This window comes from Falco punctatus (assembly GCF_963210335.1).
Source record: "Falco punctatus genome assembly, chromosome: 3".
NCBI lineage: Eukaryota > Metazoa > Chordata > Aves > Falconiformes > Falconidae > Falco > Falco punctatus.
The window spans coordinates 27,359,894-27,387,463 of record NC_137582.1 but is presented as its reverse complement, the minus strand read 5'-3'; the positions used below and the strand labels follow the sequence as shown (position 1 = coordinate 27,387,463).

The 27,570-nt window shown below is 38.4% G+C and overlaps 1 protein-coding gene across 41 annotated transcripts in view; it reads left to right on the top strand.

Annotated features, from left to right (window-relative positions):
* Nucleotides 1–27,570, top strand: part of RIMS2 (regulating synaptic membrane exocytosis 2) — a 511,335-nt gene that overhangs the window by 223,108 nt on the left and 260,657 nt on the right. For all 41 annotated transcript variants that reach the window (XM_080377968.1, XM_080377979.1, XM_080377978.1 and 38 more), the window contains one exon: nt 478–1,403. In XM_080377968.1, the coding sequence (XP_080234094.1) occupies nt 478–1,403 (926 nt within the window). The remainder of the gene's footprint in view (nt 1–477; nt 1,404–27,570) is intronic.

The window sequence follows — 27,570 nt, the reverse complement described above, 5'->3', positions numbered from 1 at the left end:
ACTGAAATGTATGTTTTTAAGCAATAATGGCTGCTAAAAGATCAAACTAACTGAATGATCCATCTAGCCTTAATTTCCATAGTGATTATAAACCCCTCTGAAATAGAAGTATATGGTCAAGTTACATTGCTGTAAAAATATTACAAAGGATTATAAAATTTTGGTACTTGTAAAGCAGTTATGACTACAAAGCAGTGTAAGTATTGTGTTCTATATTTTATAATGTTGTATTAGTATTTTTCCTTTAAAGCTGTTTTTGATTTAACCTGTGCACCATAGACAGATTTGTAGCATGACATGTTTTCTTTAATTTAGGACGGAAAAGGTGTAAGCACATTCACAAAGAAATGTAATGAGTTGATTTTTTTTTTTTTCCATCAGCTGATCCACTATAATTTAATTAGCATTAACTGTACATTTGTGCTACAGGATATGTTGACAAAATTCTCTTTCTTCTGTCTTGTCATGATTATTTAGGAAAAGAAGCCCATCAATATCAAGAGAACAGAACAGAAGATACGACCAAAGGGACGAGAGAGACGAATACTCACAGTATGCTACATCAGACAGTGCGATGCCCAGGTCACCATCAGATTATTCAGATAGGCGGTCTCAGCGTGGACCTCAGTTATATGAAGAACCTGAACTGGGTGATTATAGAGATTCCAACAGAAGGAGTCGCAGACGTTCCAAGGAGTATCCGGTAGAAGAGGAAGATGCACAAAGCAGGGAAGAATATGAAAGGCAGCGGAGGGAAGAGGAATACCAGGCACGGTACCGAAGTGATCCTAATTTGGCTCGTTATCCAGTCAAACCGCAACCATATGAGGAACAAATGCGTATCCATGCTGAAGTGTCCCGAGCACGTCATGAACGGAGACATAGTGATGTCTCATTGGCAAATACAGAGTTGGAAGATTCTCGGATGTCTATGCTGAGGATGGAACGACCATCAAGACAAAGATCAGTGTCTGAGCGCAGGGCTGCCATGGAAAATCAACGTTCATACTCTATGGAAAGAACTCGAGAGGCTCAGGGACCAAGTCCCAATCGTCAGAGGACCACAAATCATAGCCCTCCTACACCTAGGAGGAGTCCGATTCCTCTGGAAAGACCAGACATGAGGCGCTCTGATTCATTAAGGAAACAGCACCATTTGGATCCCAATTCTGCTGTAAGGAAAACAAAACGTGAAAAAATGGAGACCATGTTACGGAATGATTCACTCAGCTCAGACCAGTCTGAATCTGTCAGACCTCCACCACCAAAGCCCCATAAAACAAAAAAGGGAGGTAAAATGCGCCAGGTTTCATTAAGCAGCTCAGAAGAAGAATTGGCATCCACTCCAGAGTATACGAGCTGTGATGATGTAGAGATTGAAAGCGAAAGTGTTAGTGAAAAAGGTAAGATTTCTAATTTTTTGACTGTTTCAGTATATGTTTCAGTTTCCATTCCATTGTATGTTTATTTCACCTATTAGAATTGATTGCAACCACAAATCTACAAGGCTTCACAGGTGACTCAAGGTTGTTGTGATGGGGCTTGTTTTCTTCTGATTTTGTGTTTCATTTACTTAATCTAAATGTAATGATTTACATGGAAAAGAACATCACAGCTACTAGAAGCATTTGGATATGTTAAAGGAAAAAACATGCCTACTGAAAAACTTAATTAAATCTGCAAAGTATCTAAAGCTGGGCTGTCATATAAGGCCATGGTTTCATGTACATTAATACCTGATTTGCGTACTCCTGGATCACAGTGAGTGCATATTTGATCTGGATCAAGTGTGGGCGCATGACCGCATTTCTGTTGAATTAACTAGAACACATGATACAGAGCTTATGCCTGTTACATGCTGGCTGCTGCAGGTAAAGAAGCATGTCATCTGCAAAAACCCCTGTTTGTATGAAGTTAACCTGTTAAAGGCTTTAAACAAATTTAAATACATTTTATACCAATGGACGTTTCTTTTTGCTGTGGGGCTATGGTGCTTTTTGGTTTTAGTGCTTTTTAGGATTCATGGTGTTGGAGTTACTCCATTGTCTGAAAGAAAAGCTCAGTAATTGAAATGATTCTCAACCTAGCCAAAGGTAATGCGTGTCTTAAATATGAAAGCATCAGGGACCATCAGTTTAAACTGAATCAAATTAATAATATTAGTTCGCTTACCTTCATGTATGTCGTTGGTCTAAACTACAACAGTTATGACCTGTATTATTCTTATGCTAGTGCAATTCTCATGAATGTTCATTTGCTGATGTGGATTTGGTTAAGAAAATTTGCTACTGTTTGTTATTTATATTGCTGAATAATTGGTTCTAGTAGTTAGAGTTAGTGAAACATGATGAAACCTTGACCCCATTACTTTGCCTGATGAGTAGAAAAGATTTTACCAACTTCAGGGTGTGTGCAATTTTCTTCTTAGTAGCAAATGTGAGGAAAATACACCAACTCAATACATGGGAAGTAGTTTAATGAAACAGCGTAGGAAACATAATACACTGAATGATATACGAACACTATTTTTTTTTTTTTTGTACACATAACATATAAAACACATACATTTAGAATTACAGAATTGTTTAGGTTGGAAAAGACTGTTAAGATCATCAAGTCCAACCATTAACCCGGGACTGCCAAGTCCACCACTAAACCATGTCCCTCAGCGCCAAATCTCTGTCTTTTAACTGCCATCAGGGATGGTGACTCAATCACTTCCCTAGGCAGGCTGTTGCAATGCTCGACAACAATGCTCATGAAGAAATTTTTCCTAATATCCAATCTAAACCTCCCCTGGTGCAACTTGAGACTGTTTCCAGTTATTGTATTGCCTGTCACCTGGGAGAAGAGACGTACCTGCACCTTGCTACAACCTCCTTTCAGGTAGCTGTAGAGAGCAATAAGGTCTCCACTGAGCCTCCTCCTTTCCAGACTAAACAACCCCAGTTTCCTCAGCCACTCCCTGTAAGACTTGTTCCTTAGACCCTTCCCCAGCTTTGTTGTGCTGGTTCTTTGAACACACTCCAACACCTCCATTTGTTGTAAGTGAGGGCCTCCAAACTGAACACAGTTTGAGTTCAGTTTGAGTTGAGTATTTGTGGTGCAGCCTTAACCGTGCTGAGTACAGGGGATGATCACTTCCCATGTCCCAATGGCCACATTATTTTGGATACAAGCTGGGATGCTGTTGGCCCAGTTGAGCACACTGCTGGGTCATGTTCAGCTGGTTGTCAACCAGCACCTCCAGGTCCTTTTCCCCCAGGCAGCTTCCCAGCTGCTCTTCCCCAAGCCTGCAGCACTGCGTGGGGCTGCTGTGACCCAAGCGCAGGGACTGGGACTTCTCCTTGTTGAACCTCATACAACTGGCCTCAGCCCATCAATCCAGCATGTCCAGATCCCTCTGCAGAGCCTTCTTGCCCTCCAGCAGAGCAACACTGCCCTGCAACTTGGTGTTGTCTACAAACTTCCTGAGGGTGCACTCAATCCCCTTCTGGAGATCATTGATGAAGATATTGAACAGAACTGGCCCCAGCACTGAGCCCTGGGGAACAGCACTTGTGACCAGCCACCAGCTGGATGTAACTCCATTCACCACCATTCTTTGGGCTCAGCCAGCCAGCCATTTTTCTAGTCATGGAATAGTATATCCATCGAAGCCATGAGCAGCCAGTTTCTCCATGACAGTGCTGTGGGAGACGGTGTCAAAGGCTTTTACTGAAGTCTAGGTAGACAATGTCAGCAGCCTTTCCTTCATCCACTAAACGGGGCACCTTGTCACAGAAGGAGAACGGGTTTGTCAAGCAGGACCTGCCTTTCACAAACCCATGCCGGCTGGGCCTGATCTCCTGGTTGTCCTGTATGTGACACATGATGGCTCTCATGATGATCTGCTCCACAACCTTCCCGGGCACTGAGGTCAGGCTGACAGGCCTCTAGTTCCCCAGGCCCTCCTTCCTGCCCTTCTTGTAGATGGGTGCCACACTGGCTAACCACCAGTCTTCTGGGACCTCCCTGGTTAGCCAGGACTGTTGATAAATAATGGAGAGCAACTTGACGAGCTCCTCTGCCAGCTCCCTCAGTACCCTTGGGAGGATCCCATCTGGCCCACAGACTTGCGTGTGTCCAAGTGAATCAGCAGGTTGCTGACCCTTTCCCCTTGGATTATGGGAGTTTCCTTCTGATCCCAGTTCGTCTTCCAGTTCAGGGGGCTAGGTACGCAGAGAACAACTGGTCTTGCTATTAAAGACTGAGGCAAAGATGGCATTAAGTACCTCAGCCTTTTCCTCATCCTTCATGGCAACGTTTCCCCCGCTGCAACCAATAAAGGATGCAAATTCTCCTTGGCCGTCCTTTTGTTTCTAATGTATTTGTATAAACATTTTTTGTTATCTTTTGTGGCAGTGGCCAGCCTGAGTTCTAGCTGGGCTTTTGCCTCTCTAATCTGCACCCTGCATAACCTTATGACTTCCTTACAGTCCCTCCTGAGCTGCCTGCCCCTGCTTTCAAAAGTCAAGTCTCCTTTTTTCCCTGAGTTCCAGCCAAAGCTCTCTGTTCAGCCAGACCTGTTGTCTTCTCTGCTGGCTCGTCTTTGGGCACATGGGATCAGCCTGCTCCTGTGCCTTCAGGATTACCTCCTTGAAAAATATCCAGCCTTCATAGACCCCTTGGCTCTTCAGAACTACCTCCCAAGGGACTCTGTCAACCAGGCTCTTAAACAGGCCAAAGTCTGTACTTCAGAATTCCAAGGTAGCAGTTCTGCTGACCCCCCTCCTTACGTCTCAAAAACTACCATCTCATGATCACTACATCCAAGATGTCCTCTGACCATTGCATCACCCACAACGGAGTTTAAAACTTACTATACAAACAGTGTTAGATTCTCTGTCATCATCATAATCTTACATAATTTATCACTTTCACTTAAGTTTGTATTTTAACAGTCAAACAATTATTGATAACAATAATTGATAGTAACGTTCAAATCATGTCTGTACTGTTTTCTGAGGTAGTGAATGAAGCTAAATTGAACATGTATTTTATAAGTGAATGAATGAAGCTTGTAAAATTTTACAGGAAAAAAATGCTCTCTTTTATGTTTTGTTAATCTTGACTGAATTACTGTAAGCAGTTTTCAGGACATATGGAGTGTAGCTATGTCAGCATGGCCCAGTGGTGGGTTGTGGCTGGAACAGGTGTGCTTCACCGCCTTGTTTTTCATAGAGGAGGAGAACAACTGCTTGAACTGGGGAAGAGGTCTGACCGCTTCTGACTGTGCCTGCTTCCAGCCTGAGCTGGAGGGTCCTGTTTCTGCCCTTGCTGATGGCCTGGGAGGCAGTGACCATGTATAGAACAGGCAGCCATCCTGGAAGTAACACTTGTACCTCGAGGCAGAGTCAGCAGGTGCCAGCCTCAGCATCCTTGGTCACATTATTTGATCCCAATCTGCCCCATTCATACTTGTCCCCCACTCTTTAACCTCTGCAGTGAAAGCTCCAGAAAAGTATTTGAATGGATTTGGGAAACTTGGCTTCTGCTAGGCATGGGGGAGAAGATAAGACATCTGTTAGGATGAAGAGAAATAATGTGTCTCACCATGTGGATCCAGCCTTCACAGCTGCTATGGTTGCACCCACAAAGTCCTACCTCATTCTTCTTATTTTCATGTATTTCTCTTGCCATGTAAACCAGCCTGCACTCAGACTCCCTATAAGCAAGTGATTTCTTAATGAATACTGCCAAAGGGAATTCAGCACATAAACCCCCTTCAGTCTTCCTGGTATTGCAATGCATTATTTCCTTAATTGATAAAATAGTTAATTATTTTAAATGCCTTCTATAAAAATGGGTTTCTCCTCCTCCCCAAATTACTTGCTTTCTGTCCTTCAAAAGCTCCCCAGACCTGAGGGTTTCTCAGCTGTCCTTTTAAGCCACATATGCCCGTTTGGCCAAAGATATAACGCTAAATATAAAACATTTGGCCTTGGAGTGATGAAGGGTGGCAATGTTAGAGTGAGAAACTGGATGCAGTAATAACGAGTTATCTAAAAGAGGAGTATAATTTGTTCCATCTCTTTTTCTATGGAGTACCCATATCTTTTCACAGATTCTGCAAATAAATATTAACAACTGCTCAGCTGTGAGGAGCAGTCTGGGTCTGAGCTGCAGGATTAGCTGTTTGCTGAATTATTTCTGAGATTTCACAAGTCCCTGACATTAATTTTAAGAAACCAGTCAGAAAATTATGAATTATCTGAAAGTGTAGGAAAAAGTATTGTCACATGCTCTTTAAAAGGGCTGAAAGTTTGCCTTTTGAAGCTTATCTCCAAAGTGAAATGTAATGATACATTTATATGGTTGGTACATATATATGCATACAAAATGAAGATAGCTGTTTCACTTTACAAGTCCAACAGAGACGTGAACCAGCTGCTGGATTAAGAGCTCTGGGAAGAGCATCCATTATTACTGGCTGCTTGTGACTTCAAGTATTTGGGTGTGATCTCATTTCAGTAGCTGTCTGCTTTAAGGTAATTTTTAGCTTGATTTTAAAAAATGTAATCTGATTGTTTTCAGGGAGGGGACAAGGCAACATTATTTTTCTGCATGTTTCTGGTAATGCCCAGAGAAACCATTGCCTTGGAATGCTACTGCCTCCTCTCTATGGGGGACAAGGGAAACTGAGGAGGGCAAGCTGATGAACACTCAGATGATAGTCAGGCACCCAGTAGACAGCCATGTGAAACATGGGCATGGTGCCATAGCATTGTAGATGGAGATTCATCTGCAGAAGGGAAGAGCTAGATTCTTAAGATACTGCATAGTTTTTGTAATGTAACTATATTTGGACCGGAAAATTCAGGTCATAGACTAGGCTGAGACTGGCATATTGGAATGGGAGTCAGGAGGATGAGCTGACAAGGGGAAGAGGTTTAGGAACTGCAAAACAAAATGTCATTGGGTGGCTGGAAACCAGTGGATTGAGATGGAAACTGAGGCTGAAGAAGAAGAGGGGAGAGCAAAACTGTTAGATAAGTAGGCTAAACCGGTCACCTGTAGTTTGGGAAGAACAAGATAAAATGAAGAAAACAGATCTGATAAAGATAACTGGAATGTGAGAACTGGAGCTTCCTGAGCAGTAGGTAGTTTAGAAGATTCTGAGATCGGTTGAGAAGCTGAAGCAGCAGTTTGGGAGAGATGGTGAATGGTTGGGAAAAGGACTCCCAGAGAGGACAGGAGGAGGGCTGCACTGGGCTTGGGAGCTTTGGCAAAGAGTGACTGGGCCTCCCTGAGCAAGGAGCATGGGCCTGGCAGCACTGACCTGAAGTGCCGATGGGGGTTTGGTTAGGTGAGAAGTGCAGGACTATGGTGAGGAGCCAGTGGTGCGACAGACCAGTTCTTTCTTTAAAAGATCAGGAAACAATGCATGACAAGAGTGTTAAATGGACGTAACTGAGATTATAAATGTGTTTTCTAGTAATTTAGGTTGTGCCAGGATTAGATATATTTTACAGATTGAATTTTGTGCAAGTCTTAATACCTGTTAGAACTGTCTTTAGTGACGTAACCGAGTAGTAATTTACCAGATGGCCTCTGCCTTTTTATGTGCATAGAACATGAACAATTCTTACTTATTGTGCTATCTGAAATTTTCTGAAGCTCCCAAGATTTTTTGCAAGTTATCTAAGGGACCTTTCTTTACTCTTGTTGTGAATACCAGGTTTCTGAAACTGCAAAGACAGTGTCTCCATTTGCAGCACTTGTTGCCAGTCCTAGAGATCAGGGTAGCAGATAGTGCAAGGCTGTATCTCCACAGCAGGATTCCCTGTCTGTGTTAGGAAATACGCATTGCAGAGAGGAAAAAAAAGAAGGTAACTGTATGTTTTGGAGCAAATATTAGGTATTTTCCCTAATACTGAAAGAACAAAATTGCTTTAAATGTTAGCAAGATAAATTTATTTAAATGCCAGTGCTTTTATGAAATCATAAATTTTAAATGGCAATAAAATGGATCCTCAATCAGTAAATGTAAAGACCATAATGACTAATTTTTAAATGTTCTAGATTGTTCAATTCACCAATTCTTTCTCAAAACCATGTCAGTTTACTTGGTTCAGTTTCAATCTCTCAGAAACATGGTTTATAAGAACAGTTGTGTTAATTGCAATAAAATTGAGCATTGAACCATGGTGCCTACAAAGCCCTAGACAAAGCTATGTTTTCTGTGGTGTGCAAGTTAGGCCAAGCTATCTCCATTACTTGTCCAATTTGAGTGTCTTCTGTTTTGAGGGAATATTGAAGTATTTTTTATTTGCCTTTTTTAGTTAGATGTTTGTCAGTGCAATGGTAAGGAATAGGCCTTAGGGCAGGTTTGAAAGGTCCTCCATAGTTTTTCAGCCAGCATGAAGTAGATGTGAAGCAGAGTGATACAAGCTTGTTTTGTGTGTCTACAGGCCTTCCAGGCAGTTAGAAAATCAGATGCTACCACTGCCCATATATTCCTTGTGGTAATACCGTCACACCGGCAGTCCACCAAAGTGCCACTTTGAAGAGACTTGCCACAGCCACACTCAGGAAAGCCAGTGCTCTCTGGGGCTGTTGTACCCCCACTCAAAACACAGGCAATGGAGAGGTGGCCTGTGCTGGAGCTGGGGTTCCTTTTGCTCCTTCCCCAGATATTTGGGGGGTCTGGATGTCCTACAATTCTTCACAAATCTCTCAAATGCCAGGGTTCCAGCAAGAGATCATCTCTACATGGAAAAAGAGAATTCATTCAAGGAAATCTAGGCACGTGATAGCTCTAAATATTGCTCTAATTTTCTCTAAGTATAAAGTAGGACATAGTAGATTTTCCAATGGTGGTAAACAGTTCAGGCATACACACATACCATGCTCCCAGCCACCTTGCAGAGCACCCTGTGAGAAGTATCTGTTTGCACAGATGGTGGCTGACATCTGATGTGGGTGGAATCTGTGGTGGGAAAGGCAAATGTGTCTGTGTTGTACCAGAGGTGCAGTTCTTACGTATAGTGCTTGCTTTCACTGTTTTTTTTTTTTTTTTATTAAAACATGAAAGCTAGATAGATGCCCATTTTTATTTTCAAAAAACTCATATGTGTAGAATCACAGAATCATTTAGGTTAGCAGAGACTGTTAAGATTATCAAGTTGAACCATTAACCGAAGACTGCCAAGTCCACCACTAAACCATGTCCCTCAGCGCCAAATCTCTGTCTTTTAACTGCCATCAGGGATGGTGACTCAATCACTTCCCTAGGCAGGCTGTTCCAATGCTCGACCACAATGCTCGTGAAGAAATTTTTCCTAATATCCAATCTAAACCTCCCCTGGTGCAACTTGAGACTGTTTCCAGTTGTTGTATTGCCTGTCACCTGGGAGAAGAGACGTACCTGCACCTTGCTACAACCTCCTTTCAGGTAGTTGTAGAGAGCAATAAGGTCTCCCCTGAGCCTCCTCCTTTCCAGACTAAACAACCCCAGTTTCCTCAGCCACTCCCTGTAAGACTTGTTCTTTAGACTCTTCACCAGCTTTGTTGCCCTTCTTTGAACACACTCCAGCACCTCAATGTCCCTCTTGCAGTGAGGGGCTCCAAACTGAACCCAGCATTCCAGGTGCGGCCTCACCAGTGCCCAGTACAGGGGGACGATCACTGCCCTGGTCCTGCTGGCCACACTGTTTCTGATACAGACCGGGACACTGTTTGCCTTCTTGGCCATCTGGGCACACTGGTGGTTCATGTTCAGCTGGCTGTTGACCAACACCCCGAACATAACATGGATAGGAAGACTCCGATAGTCTTATATACTTTAGCATCCCTGTGTTGGTTGACTGAAAGCTGCAGAATGCAGGCTGTGTGAGCAGAAATGTGTGTGCGCAGGACAAGGGGTTAATGCACTGTTCTTTGTCACTAAGTACATTGAAAACATGGATATATAACCTTGACTTGGCTGTGTTATGGTCATTTACAAAAATATGAATAACCGCACTTTTTCATTATACAGGCTACAAAGGTCCCATGTCTGAAACAGCTTGCAGAACTTGCTCATTTATTGCAATACTGAAACCAATGTGGTAGAGATACAGTTATTTTTCCACAGAGAATAAAGTCTGTTTGGTAGCAATATATTCATCACAAGTTAAAAATGTATGGTAGCTGATGGTGTGAGGAGCAGAAAGCAAACTTTCTGAGTGCTACTGCAAGAATAGTGCATGTCTTACATGAGCAGAGATGCCAAGCAAGTGGGATACCGTCCCAGTGCTCTCACTTTTAAATTTGAAGAGCTAAGGGACCTGATTTCAATCTTACTTGTGTCATTTTCATAGAGCTTCAACAACTTTGGCTTCAAAGTTACACTGAGCTAAATTAGATCAGAATGAGGTCATTGTTTCTAAAATTTGCTTCATTCAGGTTAGAGAGTTCCTGAAAGTCTAACTTCTCTGGAACAAATTATACTAGAAGGCAAAATTTTAGGACTGAGCTGCAGCACTTGACTTGAACACAAGACACTTTGAAATTCCACACCGTTTCAGCATGAAGATATCTTAGAATTCAAAGTACAAAATTTTGAATGGTCATAACAAAAATAATTGAATATTTAAAAATACTGGAATGTTTGACATGTTTTATTAGAAGCCACATTTGACTCACAAAATTTCTTATTATTGCACCTAACATGGCAGTGTAAGAGGTTATGTTTTGCATTTATAAAGAAACTTTTTTTTTTTGTTCCATACAGACCTCTACATCCTATGTAAGGGAAATGTGATTTTAATGTTTAAAGAGATTGTCTGAAAATTCAGAATTCTGTTTTTCTATTGAATTTTCCTTTTTTCCACTCAGCATTCTCTGAACTGCCTCTATTTTAAGTGCAAAGACAAGGAATATTGAGAGATAAGAAATATTACACTTTCCTCATATGTTTAAGCAATAAAAAAATCACTGCTTTTAAAGTACTTCTTAACAACATTGAGAAGTTTCTTACTACTTACAAATATTAATATTTTTAATAGAGTTTTCCTACAAAAGTATTTGTCATAGATGGATAGATGGTAACAGAACTAGAATGTTTAGAGTTGCAGAGATTTCTAATAGTAAAGAATGCTTTTTTATATTTTGGCAAACCTTCTCCTAATGAGACACTTTGTTCCTTAGAAGATAAAGGGAAGAGATGTGATCTTCTGCTGCATTTAGAGGAATCTACTGCATAGTATTTCAAATTTACGCTCACTTAAACTTGGCATAAGCCAATAATATCCCTCACAGAAAGAGCCCTGCCTTTTCCCAATTCTTGGCTGCATATTCACATCCCTATATCACTCCTTTCACTCTGCTGGCAGAAGCATTCAGGCAGGTACACACTGCATCAAGCCAGGAAACTTTTTTGGGTAGCACTATATTAGGCAAAAAAATGGTAAATATTAATATTTGATAAAATGATATTGAATGTCTTCGTAGATACTATAATGCATGCTGAAAATATGTATGTAACTGATTATGCCTCATCAGAATCTGAGGATAGATAAGGATTTGCTGTAGTAGGGAAGAAGAAATATATTCATGTAACAGTCAGAGAAGATAGAATATTTTCTCATAAGTAAAATGAACATGAATGATTTCTTAGCAGTTTGATTCCAACAAAAAAGTCGAACACCCAATTTTATTGATTAAAGCCTTGATTAAATTACGGTCTGAACCTTCTATATGCAAATGTACACAAACCATTAAAACTGTAATTCTTTAATCATGTTTCCTTTTATTCTGGGACTTTGCTGGAACTACAGCTGTAGCAGCAGTGTTGTGTGGACACCAGATTAATTCTCTCCTGATATTATGAATTGGAAGAACTATGAATTATTATTATTTTAGTGCATTAGTTGTGGTTATTTACGGTTTCATATAAGATTAAGTTGATTATTAGTAGAAAAACATGATGTTTAATATTTATAACTTAAGGGAAATTTTTGTCAGTGGATTTAACACTAATGACAAGATGTATTTTGCCCTGGAAATTGTTAAAATTGTCTGTTTTGAAGGTAAAGATGTATCTATTTTTTTTTTTTTTTTAAGTTGAAACTGTAAGCATTGAATTGTCTGAGTAACCAATCTTAAATCATAAGAAGCATTACTGCTTTCTCTAAGCACTTTTTTTATCTTTTTCAAATATAAGTAGAAACCAAAAGAAACTTGTGTTGTAGTTTCAAAATAATTTCCTACTATCCTTTTACATCTTGGCAGCTGGAATATTTGCTGAATAAACTCAATAAATATTTATTAGCGTTTTACTGTAAATAGCAAAAAGGGGATGACTATCCATGCTTGGAAAGGAGCTCTCATCCTAATAAATGCAAGGCTTCCTATGGAGGTAGTTCTCATCTTATCCAACCTGATTCACTTATTTCTAATCAAAATTTCAGTTTAACTAAGTTAGAAATTTGGGACTTGTGGTCTGAGTGTTGTATCAGAAATAAGTGCTACTAATTTGTATGGATTTGGCAGAGATAAGCCAAAATGAAGACGTGCTGGATTCCATATAAAATGTTTCAGTTCTTTACGATGCCATGATAGAATAAAAAGGCATCATGGAATTTTTCTCTGAAGTTTTCAGAACATTTAGATATTTGTAGTCTGTTCACAGAGGAATCCCAGAAAGCAGAAATAATGTCAGCAAAAAAAAAGACATGTAATGTCTCCAGGATACATGGAACATGTATTTTTGAAATTATAATTTCTTCATACTTTGATGAAACCATTATTCTTCCAGTAAAACAAAACACTCAAAGCTATCTGTCACAGAACTAGTGACAGGGTTAGACTCAGTGCCGTTTTAAATTATGTTAGTACTTTTCTATGACATATTTAAAGTGGTTCTGCAGGTAATTTTGCTACTACCCCAATTACCTATCAGAAAATAAAATGAGTGTTGTCAAATATTTTTACTTAATTAACAAAATTATTATTTAGTTGGGAGTATTCTATCGATAATATGCTATGCTTTTGTTTACATTTTCTTTAAAAATGTAAGCATCTTTCTTGTTCTGCTGTTATTTTTATGTGTATTTCATTAAAGACAGGATGATCACAAGGGAAGAGGTAGAGAAACAGAAGTGGAATGGGAATGAGCAGAATAGGCTGTATATATGTCATTCACCTGGAAACTGGATTCCTAGGATGTTCTGTTCTTTAGCCCTGTTGTCCCAGGCTACCCCAAAATGTGCCATCCAAGACCTGAAGTTAGTCACAGAAGCTGCTTGAGATTAAATTGTATGTTGTCAAATCTGACAGCTGGAAGCATATATTTGCCAAAGGAAAGCATACTCTTTCCATCTTTTCCCAATTCTCTCCTCATCCAAGCCTCATCCATTGCAATTCACAGTCTAGGCACCAGAAATATTTGGCATGAATAATCTAGGTAAAGTGGCACCAATCTCTGTGTCCTTTAATGGGTCTGGCTGTAATTTCAACTACAGCTGTTCAGGGGCTGCTATGCAACATTGAAGCTGGTCCTGTGACAAGGGCAACAGCAAAAGCGTGAGGGGTGAGGCAGGCAGCTTAGGGCAGGAACCGTCACAGCTACAGTCCTACAGAAACCTGTGCCCACTTCATTCAGAGCCCTCGGGTGGCTGAGTTTTTCAAAAGGATGAAACACCGCATCTCCCCACCACCCCATCAGTGAAAATCAGCCTGCTCAATGATAAGTACCTTTGAAAATCATACCACCTTCCTAGGAATCTGATTATTGATTTAGGAAACAAATTTCACCCTATTAGTGAAAATTCTAGCCAACTTTCTCTAAAAGTAACATTTAACTTAAACTCTATAAATGTGTTTTGAAATTTTGGGTGTCTTTCATTAATTTCAAGGGATCATTAATGCCTTTCTCCTGTGATGGTCCACTGTTTTGATATTGATATGATTGATATTAAAATCCTAATTTTAGGGGAAAGATAGAAAAAATGTGGTGTAATGATAATGACTTTTCTGAAAATTGAGAAAATATTATGTAAAACTGGTTGAAGAGAATTGGGTCATTGCAGTCTATCAAATTGGTGCTTAGTGGTTCTGTTGTAAAATTCCACTGACAAATTTGTTTTGCCTTGGGATACAAAGTACCTACATCTCTAAGAGTGAAGTTTTATGCTGACACATGTGCTAACATTTTCACCTTTTCTGTTGAACTAATCCTATTTGTCATGGAAAGGTTAAAGACTATTGCACAGAGAAAACAAGAATAATGTTTAGCCCAGCATTGTTTGTTCTTGGCTATAAATCATTACTTTTTTAATTATAAAATTCTCTACATGGCTTTGAAATGTGAAAACATTTGAAAAATATAAATTATAATTGATTTCTGAAAATATTTTTGATAAAATGTGTCATGTTGTACTGTTAAAATAGTTACATTTTGGAACATACAGATGTGTGAAAGACAAAGCAAGGCTGCAGTCTTCTGGTAGATGATTATGGGTGGGTATTGTTACATGGTAAAAGAACCATTACAGGGTAAAAGAGAGAGGGGAAAATGCAGAGAGATCACGTAAAAATTTGACTGTTCCGTGTGGCAAGACTGCCATTATTTGCACAGCAGCCTGCTCTCGTTTTGTATAGCCCACCAAAATCTTTATTCAATGGTGCTTTTTCCCCTTACTGAATTTTTTATCTTTCTTGTACATTGGTTTTTTTCCTTCCTTATTTTTTTGTGAAGCCATGCAGTTCAAGCAGTGATTTGATTGATTATGCTGCAGCACTTCCAGGCTTTCAGACTTGAAGAGACTTTTAAAACAGCTTATTTCAAGTTAGTATTTAACTTGCTAAATTGTCACATGTACTGTGGGAAGTCATACATATCTGATTTCTCCATTTCAGCTCATTGATCAAGTAACTTATTGTAAAGGAAAGTTTGAGAAGCATTTGTGAGCATTCAGATGTAGGTTGTGAAAGAAGGGTGTGTGGTAATGCAGGTTCTGGTTTATGTCTTTTCTGTTTCAATAGAAAAGTGAGCTTAACAGCCTGTATACATGCAGCATTGTTCTCTATATTCTCTATGTTAAGATACTCTTTTGAGATGTATAAAGACAGATGAACTGAACAAATACATACATAAAAAATACCTGTGTCACACACTGAAGTTTAGACCAGATTGAAGATAGCAATTCTTATTGAAATGTACTTTGATCAGTGGTATTCCTGAGAAACATTCTATAACTAGTTCCTGTGCTTATACTTTCAGGCTTTCCGAACATTTAGATTGTGAATATCTTTTAGGGCCATAGTTATATAATCTGTTTACTTGGAAAATGGAAATATATGGACATTAGTTACATAATCTAAATAAGAATAAAATAAAAATTTTCATCGCAAATCTCCATGACTATTTACTGTCGTGTATTTATAGGACACTTTTATATACATCTATATTAACAAGGAAAGGCTTAGTGATGCATTATGCAGGATGTCTAGATGCTACGTGATACCGTATCTAAGAAGGGACCATATACAGTATTTTTCATTTGATTTTATAATTTTTAAGAATTTTAACATTTTTTCTGCATTTTATACTTTGGATCTAAAATTTTTTCTAAGCTTTGGTCTGTTCATACTGCGAGTTGCTAAAAGCTGAGTTCTTTTGAAAATCTTCCTGTTCTGTTTTCATACTGCAATTTTAATACACTCCAAAGAACAAAATTACAACAAAAGGCATTTTTTTAAGCTAGCATATTGATGAGTTGAAGGAAGTGAATTTGTTCATGAAAGGTTTTGACTGATGAGGGCCACCAGTTACATTTGAACTGCAGACTAATCATCTGAGAACAATTTAAAAGGCTACTGTTTTCTGTTCAGTGTAGAAAATTTATTTATGAGGCTGAAAGTTCTGTGTTTTCAGACATACCTAATCCACTGCCTCATACCAGTCACTAAAAAAGCCAAGGCTGGTTGGTGGTTGAAATCTTCATAGATGTCATTCAGAATAACTAAGGCTAGCTGCAGCAGGTTTTCTGCTATTTGTTCTGTGTATGCAGTATTGCAAGAAAAAAATAAATCCATTCAAACCCAGGAATTTCATTGTAAAATTATAAAATTATTTTGAAAACTAAGGGAAATAAAGTGGCTGAACCATTTTAGTCCTTGTTAAAAGCTGAGAAGACAAGGAGTGCTAGTGTCTCACTTTAAGCCGTGAGCAAATAAGAGAGCACAAGGTTTTGTCTTCAAGTGTCGTTCAGGAAGGTGAGCTGTGGTGAGCCAGCAGCTCATTACCATTGTGAATGAAAGCCCCATTCCTCATCCGCTCTCACGCTCGCTGATCTGGGCCAAGTCCAATATTTACATCACTTTTAGCAAGCCAGTTTAGGTCACTATGCTGGTACAAAACTAAACTGTTACAACAAATGAATACTTTTCTGTCACTTTAGTGACCTGAAGAATTACTGTGGTGTTTTGCACTGTTACCAGAACTGTCACAAAAGAGCACAGTCACACTGCTGGGAGCAGCATGAAGAAGAGGAATGAGACAACCATGTCCAGTGACAATGAGCTGTCAGATAACTCAGCTTTCTAATGAACCACATTTGCACTAAGCAATAAATAATAGTTTGACTTTCAATCCACACTGGCAACTTCATAGACAAAAATGCAGATTTTAAAGGGTGATGCATGTGACACCTTGAGAGATGATAGAGTAGGTAAAAGCCTCCTCGAACTCCTATTTTACTAAAATTGAAACCACATATCTCCTCTAAAGATAGGGCTGCAGTGTAGTCTGAAGTGTGACTGCAGCTCACCTTGACAGATGAGGTTTTGAGGGTGGTAGTTAAATTACCGATAGAGCTGGAGCTGCAGAGAATGCTGACTGCTGAGAGCCTGGCTAAATATTCACGTGGTGAGTCTGTGCCGAGTGCTGTGCCTATGTCCTCATTACTACAGAGGCTGACTACTGGTGTACAGATACCCTGTGAGATAAGCGGCTTTTCAGCCCTGGCCTCTGGAAGAAGATGACTTCGCTAAGTAGTAAGCTTGGGCAAATAAGAATCTGTTACCTTTATAAGATCAGAAAACGCATCTATGAAAATGGCAATACGTTGTGTTACTGCTACAAGTTAAGGTCACAAAGATACATGGTTATTGAAAACTTCATACCAGAAAAAATGTATCATATGCTAAATGCTGTTGCCTTTTTCACTGATAGTTTTCTGTAAGAAAGGAAAAATGCAGTAAAAGTAGATCTACAAGGCATGTTTACATGATTCCCTTTCAGCATTCTCTGATCCTGATTTTCTGTTGCTCCACGCCCTTTTTATCTGTACAAAGTGACTGAAAAGTGGGTGTAAAACATTACCATTCTGATTTGCTAGCATTAACACCTTCCTTGTATTCACTTCACAGTAGATCAGATGACTAGACAACATGCATCACACGGGAAGATAAAAGGTTTATTTTTCAGAAGTGCTAAAGTCTCAGTGTGCCTATGAAATTCAGTGAGAGCACAGAGTGCTTAGTCAACAGCTTTGTTCTTTTTAAATATCTGGAAAGAGACTTGTACACAGTGCCCTACCTCTTTGAGCCATTTACATTTGTGTAGTGTGAGTGTGAAATCCCATCACCCTGTGAAGGCAATGACCTTCAGTGACTGCGCAATCACATCACTGAGCATTTTACAGAGCTGAGTGAAGCTGAAGTTGGCTTTTAATTGGCAACAGTAAAATGTACTGTAAGAAGTACCACGAAAGTCCATTGTAATTATATAATTTACTTGCTATTTATAGATAATTTTGCAGGTTACCTGGGCTTGTTAAAAAACAGGTTGTAACACTGCCTGACATTAAGACTTCCTCAGACTTCCAAGTTGGAGATTATTTTATCTGTGTTTTCTATCTCAGTGAGACTAGGCTGTTTGTGCTGCAGTTTTCCTTGCTGGATTTGTGCTGCAGGCTGATTTTTTTTAAAAAAAGTTACAATTCAGAAAAAGCAATCCAACTATTTTGAAGGGTGAGTCCAGAGGAAAATGTCATTTTGTCCGTGTTAAAACATTCAGACACTAATTTGAAGTGGTGCATCACCTTCATTCTGGGGGTGTGCATTTCATGTCACTGAAAACTGGCACAGTTGACCTGAACAAAGGTCACAGTTCACGTGGGTGTAGGAGAGAATTGTTAGTATTCAGTTGCTATTATCGGTCGGTCTACTGAGCTTGTTGAAGCTCCTGCGTATAACAACAATATATAGGGACCTTTCCTAAGGAATGATTAACTAGTTTTCTCCTTGGTACTCATAGACACAAGAGGATTTTCCTTGTAACAGCTCTGGACCAAGGCAGTATGGAAGCACAAAAGAAAGACCACACATTTTGTATTCTTGTCATATCTTCCACGTCCTGCTGACCCTGGGAAAGAAAAACAGATGACTTAGAAAATGGACTAAATGTAATTTCAAGGGGAAAATCACTAAACTAGAACAAGAATTCTGTGGCAGAAACAGGAGATGGAGAAACTGTCCCTGGGAGTAGAGGCGTGAGACAGAAGTCTGTAGGAGTGAGAGGGGGCTGCTGGCTCTGGTGAGGGCAGGCTGGGGCTGGGGAGCTGAGAGCGGAGAAAGAGGGGAGGGCTAGTGCTAGCCAAGGGGGAATCTGGAGCTTGTAATGAGACTGGAATTGGTATTATTAACTGTGCCATTTCTCAGGTTTTTGAGCACTTGATTTTATAACTGTATTTGCGTTTCTTGTTCTTTTCCCTGTGTGGTTTTTCATTATTATTATTTGAATACTAACACCAAAAAGATTAAACACCTAGAGAATATAACTGAATAGAGATGATACAATTTTTATTAAAATTAGTTTATTGTGATATTCTGCAAGTACATAAATCCATTATTTATTTAGTTCTTTCTTTTATCCTACTTGCTCTGCTTTTCTCAAGTACTTGTTTTTTAAAGTAGAAGAAACTTTTAGCCTAGTGCCTTTCTGTTTCTCCTAACTATTCCGAAGAAGAGCAAAATGTTTTATTGACCAAGGTATCTAACTCCCTTATTGTCACTATAGTTATCTGAACTGAACAGCTGGTCCAGGGTTTCTACAATCAGCATACTCTTCTAGGGCCCCATTTCCTTAGCGGTCTTGAACAATTATTGCTTTTACCTGACTCCAGCCCCTGCTATAAGGTTTTTTCATATTAGGAATTGTTACAATATTCAAAATGCCTTGTGCTTAATGGGAAGTTGAGATTGAGGAATGAAGAAATGTGCAGAACAAAATGAGATTCATTCACCCATAATACTTCAAGAGAAGCTAAACACTTCTCCTCTTTGTACAGTTGATGATAGATCCTTTCTGACAAGTTGAAATATGCTCCAAACAAGAATTTATACCAAATGATTAAAGAGATTTGAGTGAGAGCTCTATAGTAGTTTCTTGTTGTGTTAAATGAAAATAGTATAATACCCTCTCCAACAGTAGCTTTTTCAGCCAAAGCTGTGTGTTAATGTTTTGTTCCCTGTGGAACAGGTTATTGTGGACCTGTGCTTAAACCAGGCTACTCCTTATATTGGTGTGGAGGAGTTATAATACGTTAAATATTTTTCAGGTGGTACTTTCTGCAATTTAATAAAGATCATTATCATAATTTATTTTGACTTGTGAAAATATTGTTCCTTGATTAAATTCCTGCAGTCAAGGCATCTGGTACAGATGCACTAAACAGCATTTTTAAGTGATTTCTATGGCAATAACAAGCCATAGAAACTGTCTCTCCTGTTCACCATGACATGGTCCTTCTTAGATTATAGCAATGGGATTAGCAAGCTCATAAAGCAGAACTTCAGATATTGCATTCTATGAGAAGCAATTCAGTATCTTTTTAGTTTGTTAATATATTTAACCATTCTTCTTTTTGCTGCTTTATAGTTTTCTGAGGTTTTGTTGCTGTTTGGATCCTTCTAGCAGGATGTTTTTTCTCCAGCTTCCCTTTGAAAACTTTGCTGCTGCAACAGGGGAAGTTATTAAAGATTTATCCTTGTATGAGAACAGCTAGTACAGTTGGAAAATCTTCTAAAATCATATTTGTCATGAAGGTTTGTAAATAATTTTGAAAAGGATTGTCTAATAGTGAATAATGCAAAGGAATTCAATGAATTGCAGAAGATAAATTGATGGATTTGCATTTCCCCCTCCATTTTAAGCTTTGGATCTGTATTCATTTGTAGATCTTCACTTATTGTATTTGTTTATTTAATATGTAACTGAAGTTACATATAGAACAGCTCCCTAAAGCTCTACTGTTCTTGAGGGACAGGGTAGATAGGCTCAGTGTGACTCACAGCAGATACAGTTGCAGTGTAACAGTTGCACAGGTGCGATTATACTGTCTCAAATCAGCTTGTGATGTCCTAGTGTTAATTGGAAAGGTAGATATGCTTTTGCCTCTCCAGTTTATACTTTATTGGGTAAGCCTTGCTGTGGTACAGAAATATTTGGGTTCCACAAGTATATGCCAAGTACCTGGCATTTTCATTTCTACACTACTCTCAAATGTTCTCACACTGGCCAATTCATCAGATGGCTAGCTAAGCCCGCTTTGATGGCTTAGGAGTGCACAGTAGGTCTTTTTCAAGGCCAGGGATCTGGCCTGCCTATTAGAGGTTTAAATTTGGTATTATGTAGCATAATCCACCAAATGCTTTGGCTATTATATTCCCTGTAAAAATAAAGCAGATTTTGCTGAACTAGACAGCCCTATCAGATCATGTACTTGTGAACTATTTATGATAAAAACATAAGCATAAAGTGGTAGCTGCATTTCCATATTACAGGCTGAAGCATACTCAAGAGGCCCCTAATCCTTGACTGCTGCTTTTAGGTACTATTGCAATAGAACTAATATATTGCTGTCTAGAGTCTAACTTGGTCAACTGACAGTGCTTTACTGAGCAGGAAAGCTCTGCTTTAGTACTTGTGTAGTAATTCTGTTGTTTTTTCTAAACCATTTTTATATCACACAGAATTTAGAATGAATAATTACCATTACAACATCTAATGCAGCTGGCTATTTATCACAGTCCATTCAGTGTCATGCTGTTACTTTGTTATTGAGCTCAATAACTTGTATGACTGAAGAACATCTTGTGTTTGATCAAAGGGCATTTCTTGAAAGGTATCCAGCGTTCATGTGGAGAGACAAGAATCTATGATATCTCTTAATAGTTCATTTCAGTAGATGATTTCTGTTGTCATTTGAGGTGAGGATTTAGATTCCAGACATTCATCTAGCCTTGCATGTGTTTTAAACCTTCATCTTTAAAGATACAGAGGCTTCATTTCATGCATTTTAAATCATCCTGGTAAAGTCACTGCTATTAGTCATAAAGCATAAGTTTCTGCATTTGCCTAAGACTGTGTGGGAACAGAAACAGAGAGCAATACTTCTACCTATATGTGATCGGGGCTCCTAAGATTGCTGCAAATGGCAAAACTTCATCTTATTAAGTTTGGATCTTCATTACTGACTATGAGGACTCAGCCTAACTAAAAAGATAAAATATTCTTAGTTTGATCACTAAACAGATCCCCTAACTGCTTAGCTCTGAAGTTTAGCTAGATGCCTTTCCCAACTTTTAATATGAGGAGTTTTGAATTTAAAAGATGTGAAGACATGAGCAGAGAATATAACCTTGTGTTTTAATTAAAGAATTAAATTTCTGTTTGAGAATATGCTTTGTTATGTACTACATATGAACTGGCTGGTTTGCTTTAGGTTTTTGATATAGTCATTTAGATGTCGTAAGCTAGCAAACCTGTAAATAGATTAATATTATTTTTTAAAAAGTATTAAAAATAAAAAGAAAATTAATATAGGAAAAGATCTATAAAAAAGAGAATGACAAGTTTTATTGGAAGAAAACTTCAAAACCAATTGCATTTAGATTAAGTACTTTCCTGCCATTTAAGATGAGGGTCCAAGAAGCCAGAGAACAATGGCTATGTCTATCATTACCATTCAAGCGATAAAAGAATATGTTATATGATGCTATGATTTAACTATTCATTTTATTAGAAAAGTATGTTTAGTGAATTTTAAATCAGTAAGGGGAGGCATTCCTAAAACTACACAAGGAGAATATATGGATTCTAAAATTAGACTTAATAAATTACTCATTAAAGTTTTATTATATATTTGAAAAGTGGAAATTTACTTGGAATTCTTTAATTTGTAGCTGCTTGAAGTTCAATATCGTATTTTCCTACATGCAAGTCTAAAACCTATAATAATTTGAGTTAACATGTTCAAATAATATTTAAAAGGGGAAAAAATGCAATTTATGGTAACTGAAAGCCAAGTCTCAAAGGAAGAAAAGAGCTAGATTTTGTCATCCATTTCTTGAGGAATGCATTTGTCAGAGTGAGAACAGACGAAGTATTTTTGCTCTTGGCTTCAGAAGAATTTGTGTTCTTTCACATTTTTCTTCTCCCCAAGCTTTTATTGCTGAGCACAATGTTGTATGGTATGGGGTATCTGTTTGGTCAGTTGGTGCCAGCTGTCCCACCTGTGTCCCCTACTAACTTCTTGTACATCCCCAGCATACTCACTGGTGGGGTGGGGTGAGAAACAGAGAAAAAGTCTCTTCCCATCTCTTGCAGGATGAATTCTAGGCATTTGGGGGCAGATGAGATCCTGTTGCAGGTTGATGCCAGGGAGGGTTTGTGCTGAATTTACGTACCTTCCTGAAAGTGTGAGCAACTGTAGTAATTTTTGAGATGCACCAGGTAACACCAGCCTGAAGGAGCAGAAGCTGGAATGGTTTGTAAAGGTATTCTCTATCCTAAAGTACTTGCAATGAACCAAAGCAAAAATTAGAATTTAGGTACGCTATAGTTACTCAATAAACTTCATCATATCCTCTGCAAGGCCTTTTCATGTAGAAGTAACATACTGAGACTGTTAAAATAAATGTGGCACCAAGAATTTCAAGTTTGCTAAAAAGATCAGAATGGTCTGTGTCTCTAAGACTGAGGTATTTTGTTACCTGGATTGGCTTGAATTTTTAACAAGATGCAAATAAGTATAATTAGCACTTGAATGTATCCACAGAGCTAAGTGCTAGCCCCTGCTGTACTCTGAATGAGAGGGGCATTTCCCAACCCCAGCTCAACAGCCCGCTCCACCTGTTAGTGTGACTGATAATAAGCTCAATAGAGTGGCTGGTTTTACTAGCGTGATCTCAGTCTGCATAAATACAATTATGCCCTTTCAAATTGAGGGCTTGTTCGTGCATCTTTGGCAGAGGTGGTAGAAGAAGTAAGAATGTAGGACTTTGCAGCTGACTCTGTAGATCATGTCCTGGATGGGTTTCAGGACTAATTTAATTAGGCAGCAGCCCAGGATAATCAGGGTCGGTGAAATTGCCCGGTTGATTATTTTGCATGCTGAGCTTGCTGTTGCTGCTGCAAGAGAGGTTAGTGTTTGGTGCAGTGGTTGCTGAGCAATCTCCTCAAGCTGCAGTGACAGCTGTGGCCTGGGGGATATGGGAACAACAAACTTGGCTCTGAATGTACTCTCACCCTCATCTTCAGCTCCATCTCTTCTGCCTCCCTCACCCTTACTGTGGAACATCACTAGCCTTCAGTGCAGAAAAATTCAGTTCTGTCTGCAAAGCTGAGAAACTGCTTTGGCTTTGTGCATATCTGCTAATGGTGCTAGCCTCCTGCAGGGTAGTGGGTTAAAGTGCAAGTAGATGTCTTTCTAATGAAGTTTATCAGATCATAATCTAAACCAACACATCAACCTTGTTCCCTTTGACTCTATAGATGACACCTGTTATTAGGACAGGAATAACATGGGTAAAGGTACTACTTTACTTTCACTGTTGTAGGAGCAACACAGTTGTGGGGCTTTGATAAAGGGTTTGCTTTTACAGAAAAATAAATCTATCAGTTATTGCTATTGACATCGATAACACCTACAAACACGTAAGGAAATAATTAAATAACTGGAAAGTGAAAGTTAAATAATGAACAACTCTCTTCTTTCATATTCTGTAACATCCTCAGAAGGAAAAAAAATTCCCACCTGTTAAAGGGTCTCTCACAAGTGCTAATTGTTGCTCCTGGGGAAAAGGAGAGGCAATGAAATAAGGTGTTTTGACTCATTTTCTAATGTTATTTCTTCAGTTTAGGATCACGGCACTGATAAAAAAAGGAAGAGAAGCGATAAAGAAATAAGTTTTTTCCCATTCGTGATTTATTTGGTGCAATAGGTACAGGACTATGTAAACATATTATTTGAGATTGTATAGGATTTAATCTCCAGACTTTAGTTTGAGGTTATACTAATTGTCTTGCCTTTTCTCCTCCTTTCCTTTTGTTATCAGTTTGGGCAATATTGCTTACTCTAGCTGAGCTTCTCATACTGGTTGTGATGGTGGTGATTGCATGAAGTCAGTTCAAAAGCTGGATGGCTTTTGGAACTGGTTATACCGAAGCCGAGGAAATGACAGAAGAGAAGATTGAATGTGGTGAAGGGAGAAAATATAACAGTGATTGTGACAGTTATTCCTGAAGGCTGTTTCAGACTGACCTAGTTGACCACCTCACAGGTTTCTGGTCTAGCCTGTGTCAGTAATCAGCAGGAACAGCTGTGGCGTGAGTAAGGTGAGTTAAATGGCCTAAAAGCAAAGGTTTTGTTTCCCGGATGACAAGCTGAGAGCTGCAGATCCCTGAAGGCCAGTGGTATCTCTGAGTTGCTCAGCTAGTGAAATCTAGACTCCACTGCAGTCAGCGGGAGTCTTCCTATGCCATTAAGTGTAGACAGCTTTCAGTCTAAATGTGGAGAGGGGCATTATCACTGATTATAAAGCCACCGCAGTGTCCAATTCTAGTGTAAGAAATTATGTTCCCTCCATTTTATTTTGAAATAAATTTATACTTTAATTTGAAGAGTTTATGCAAAGATGTAGACATTGAGATTATTTTCTGTTGAATTCATCTGCTCAGAATATTTTTGATTCCCCTGAATTTAGTAAGAAATCTCTCATATGCATCAGTTGGAATGAGGATTTATGTTTTAATTAAAAAATTTAGTCCAGTTAATTGAAGCACCTTTAAGTTAACCCGTTTTAACAAGTGCAAATCCTTAGCCACTTTCTTGCAAAGATTAATGCTTACAGCCGAGATTTTTCTGGTAGAAGCCAATAGAAGCTGACCATGACAGTAATACAGTTTGTGAAAGTGTTAGGCAGTCATTTGACTTAGATTTCTTAAGAAATCTTCTTTTCAAGTAAAGAAGCATAAAGTTGAAGCCAGCAGAAAGTTATAATAATTGGGCACAAGCATGTGTGAAAAGGATTGTTAAGCAATAGAGGAATTTTTAAAAATCTGAATGGCAAGTGCACATTTACATGGAAGATCTGTATAATACTTGGAGTTTATTGTGCTTGGTCTTTTTAATCCTACAAAACTTTGACAGAGAAGTAGAGAAGAAAGTATTCTGCTTGCTTGCATGCTTCCAATGACAGTGTTTATTTTTTCCTAACTCTTATTTTGAAAAAGTCTTGAAATCAAAGAGCTAGAATGCTGAATGAAATATTTGTTGTCTTTGAGAAAATTTTAGTTACTTCCTTTAAGAAGACGAAAAAAAGTTCTGATTAATTAATAGTATGATAAATATTTGTTAAGCAAATGGTATCAAATTGACATACCAGATTGTCTGTTCTCAAAAGTCTGTGCAGATGTGGCTAAGTAAAGCATTTTTACCTCTGCCGTGAAAATCATCTGTACATAATTATATATTGCATCTGTGCCCAGACTGCAATGTTTTTGTAAAGCTATGCCTCATCTTTGATTGAAAATTTTAGTCGCCTTTTCAAGTACATTAATATTATCTGTAAGAGAAAGTATTTGAATTAAATTTATACAAATCCTCCTATATGAGGGCCCTAATGAATTATCTTAACAATTTTTTGACAGTTTCATTTTATTAGAATATTTAGAAAAAAGTATCGTCACAAATGTAATTTCAGTAGTGCAAGAGAGAAGTATATTGGTGTAAGAGTAATATTCACGCCAGGGAAATTAAAACTGATGGTGGATAGCAGATGCACTTTTGAAGGCCAGGGTTACAATATCTCTCTGATAAGAAGGTTGCAAGAATTACATCTTTTTATAGCATCACACCTATGACTAAGCAGTAAAAAGCATTTAATCTACATTCTTTTTTCTAAAGTAGGTTGTGTCATAAAACTTGATTTCTATCATGATATAATGTAGAATTGTAATACAGTTGAAAATTGTGCATGTGGCATGTTCTGCTTCCGTGATGTGCATTTCTCATAGAATAAAATGCTCACAGTCTGAATAAATTATAGAAATAAAAAGGTAAGCAATGTTTGCTTTTAGCCAGACAATGCAGTAGAAAATAATAAAACAGTGTTTTGGCACAACAAATTCTTAAGTATGATAAACCTGTGATAATGTGATTGTAGACTTCAAATTTCTAATACTGTATTCAGTCAAAGTGACATTGAAATATTGCATTTAATCTAAATTTATCTTCCAGTTTTCTATCCCAGAATTTATTTTGCAGTTGTAAACATTTCTATCTACAGGGACTTTTGTTTGTTATAACTAGTTTCTTGATTCAGCTTATTAATACACAGCCTATGCATTCTTATCTTTTGTTTAACATTGCTTGCATTTCCAGAAATAGTTCATTTGGGATAGGATACTCTCCCAAGCCTGTGAGAAGAGCATGACACATTATTTGTTAAGTATGGGAAGGATAAGAGAACACAATCATTATAATGTAGTGTTCATGCACTGAGGTGAACTTAAAAGGGCAGGCTTATTATTTGTGACCTTCTTTCTATTCTATAATTTGTCTGAGTGTTGATGATTTTTGTTATGAATGCAAATTGTAAAGATTTGCCACACATGGCAGTTGCAGTATAACAGTTGTAAACTATGGAATAGAGTTGAGGGAAATAACTGAACTGAAAAAACAAAACTCCTTAGTACCTTTATAAAGTCTGTAGGCAAATGAGAATTTGTTGAATGGTTTTGAAGGCTGCCTTTATTACCAGGTGTATCTAGGATGTGGAAAATCTGTAGTCAGTGAAAAATTATGTTTTCCCTCTCTGCTTTTCATGTTGTGTGACATCAATAAACAAACATCTGCCTTACAGGAGCCCCATAATCCTCTATAACTCTTTGGGATTAACCACCTTTGATCTGAACATACTTCTGTGTCTAATCTTTAGTCTTTTTTATGTTCTGGGCTTTTCCCCTGCTAGTCTTGGTTTGAACATTGCCCTTAAGAAAACAGACTTAATGTAATAACTGTGTTTCAAGATGTATGTAACACTATTAAGACGATTAAGCTGGAGCTTTTGGGGAGGGGAGAAAACAAAGGCAGCTGTTTATGACCTAACTATATTTAAAAAAATCATTCTGCTACAGGGTAAGATTTGATCAAGCAAAGTATTCATATTCACAAAAGAAATTAAGATTGCATTCTGGAATTGAAAAACTTGGCATGTTTATATCATGGGCAAAAATTTATGTTGGTTTCCTCACAA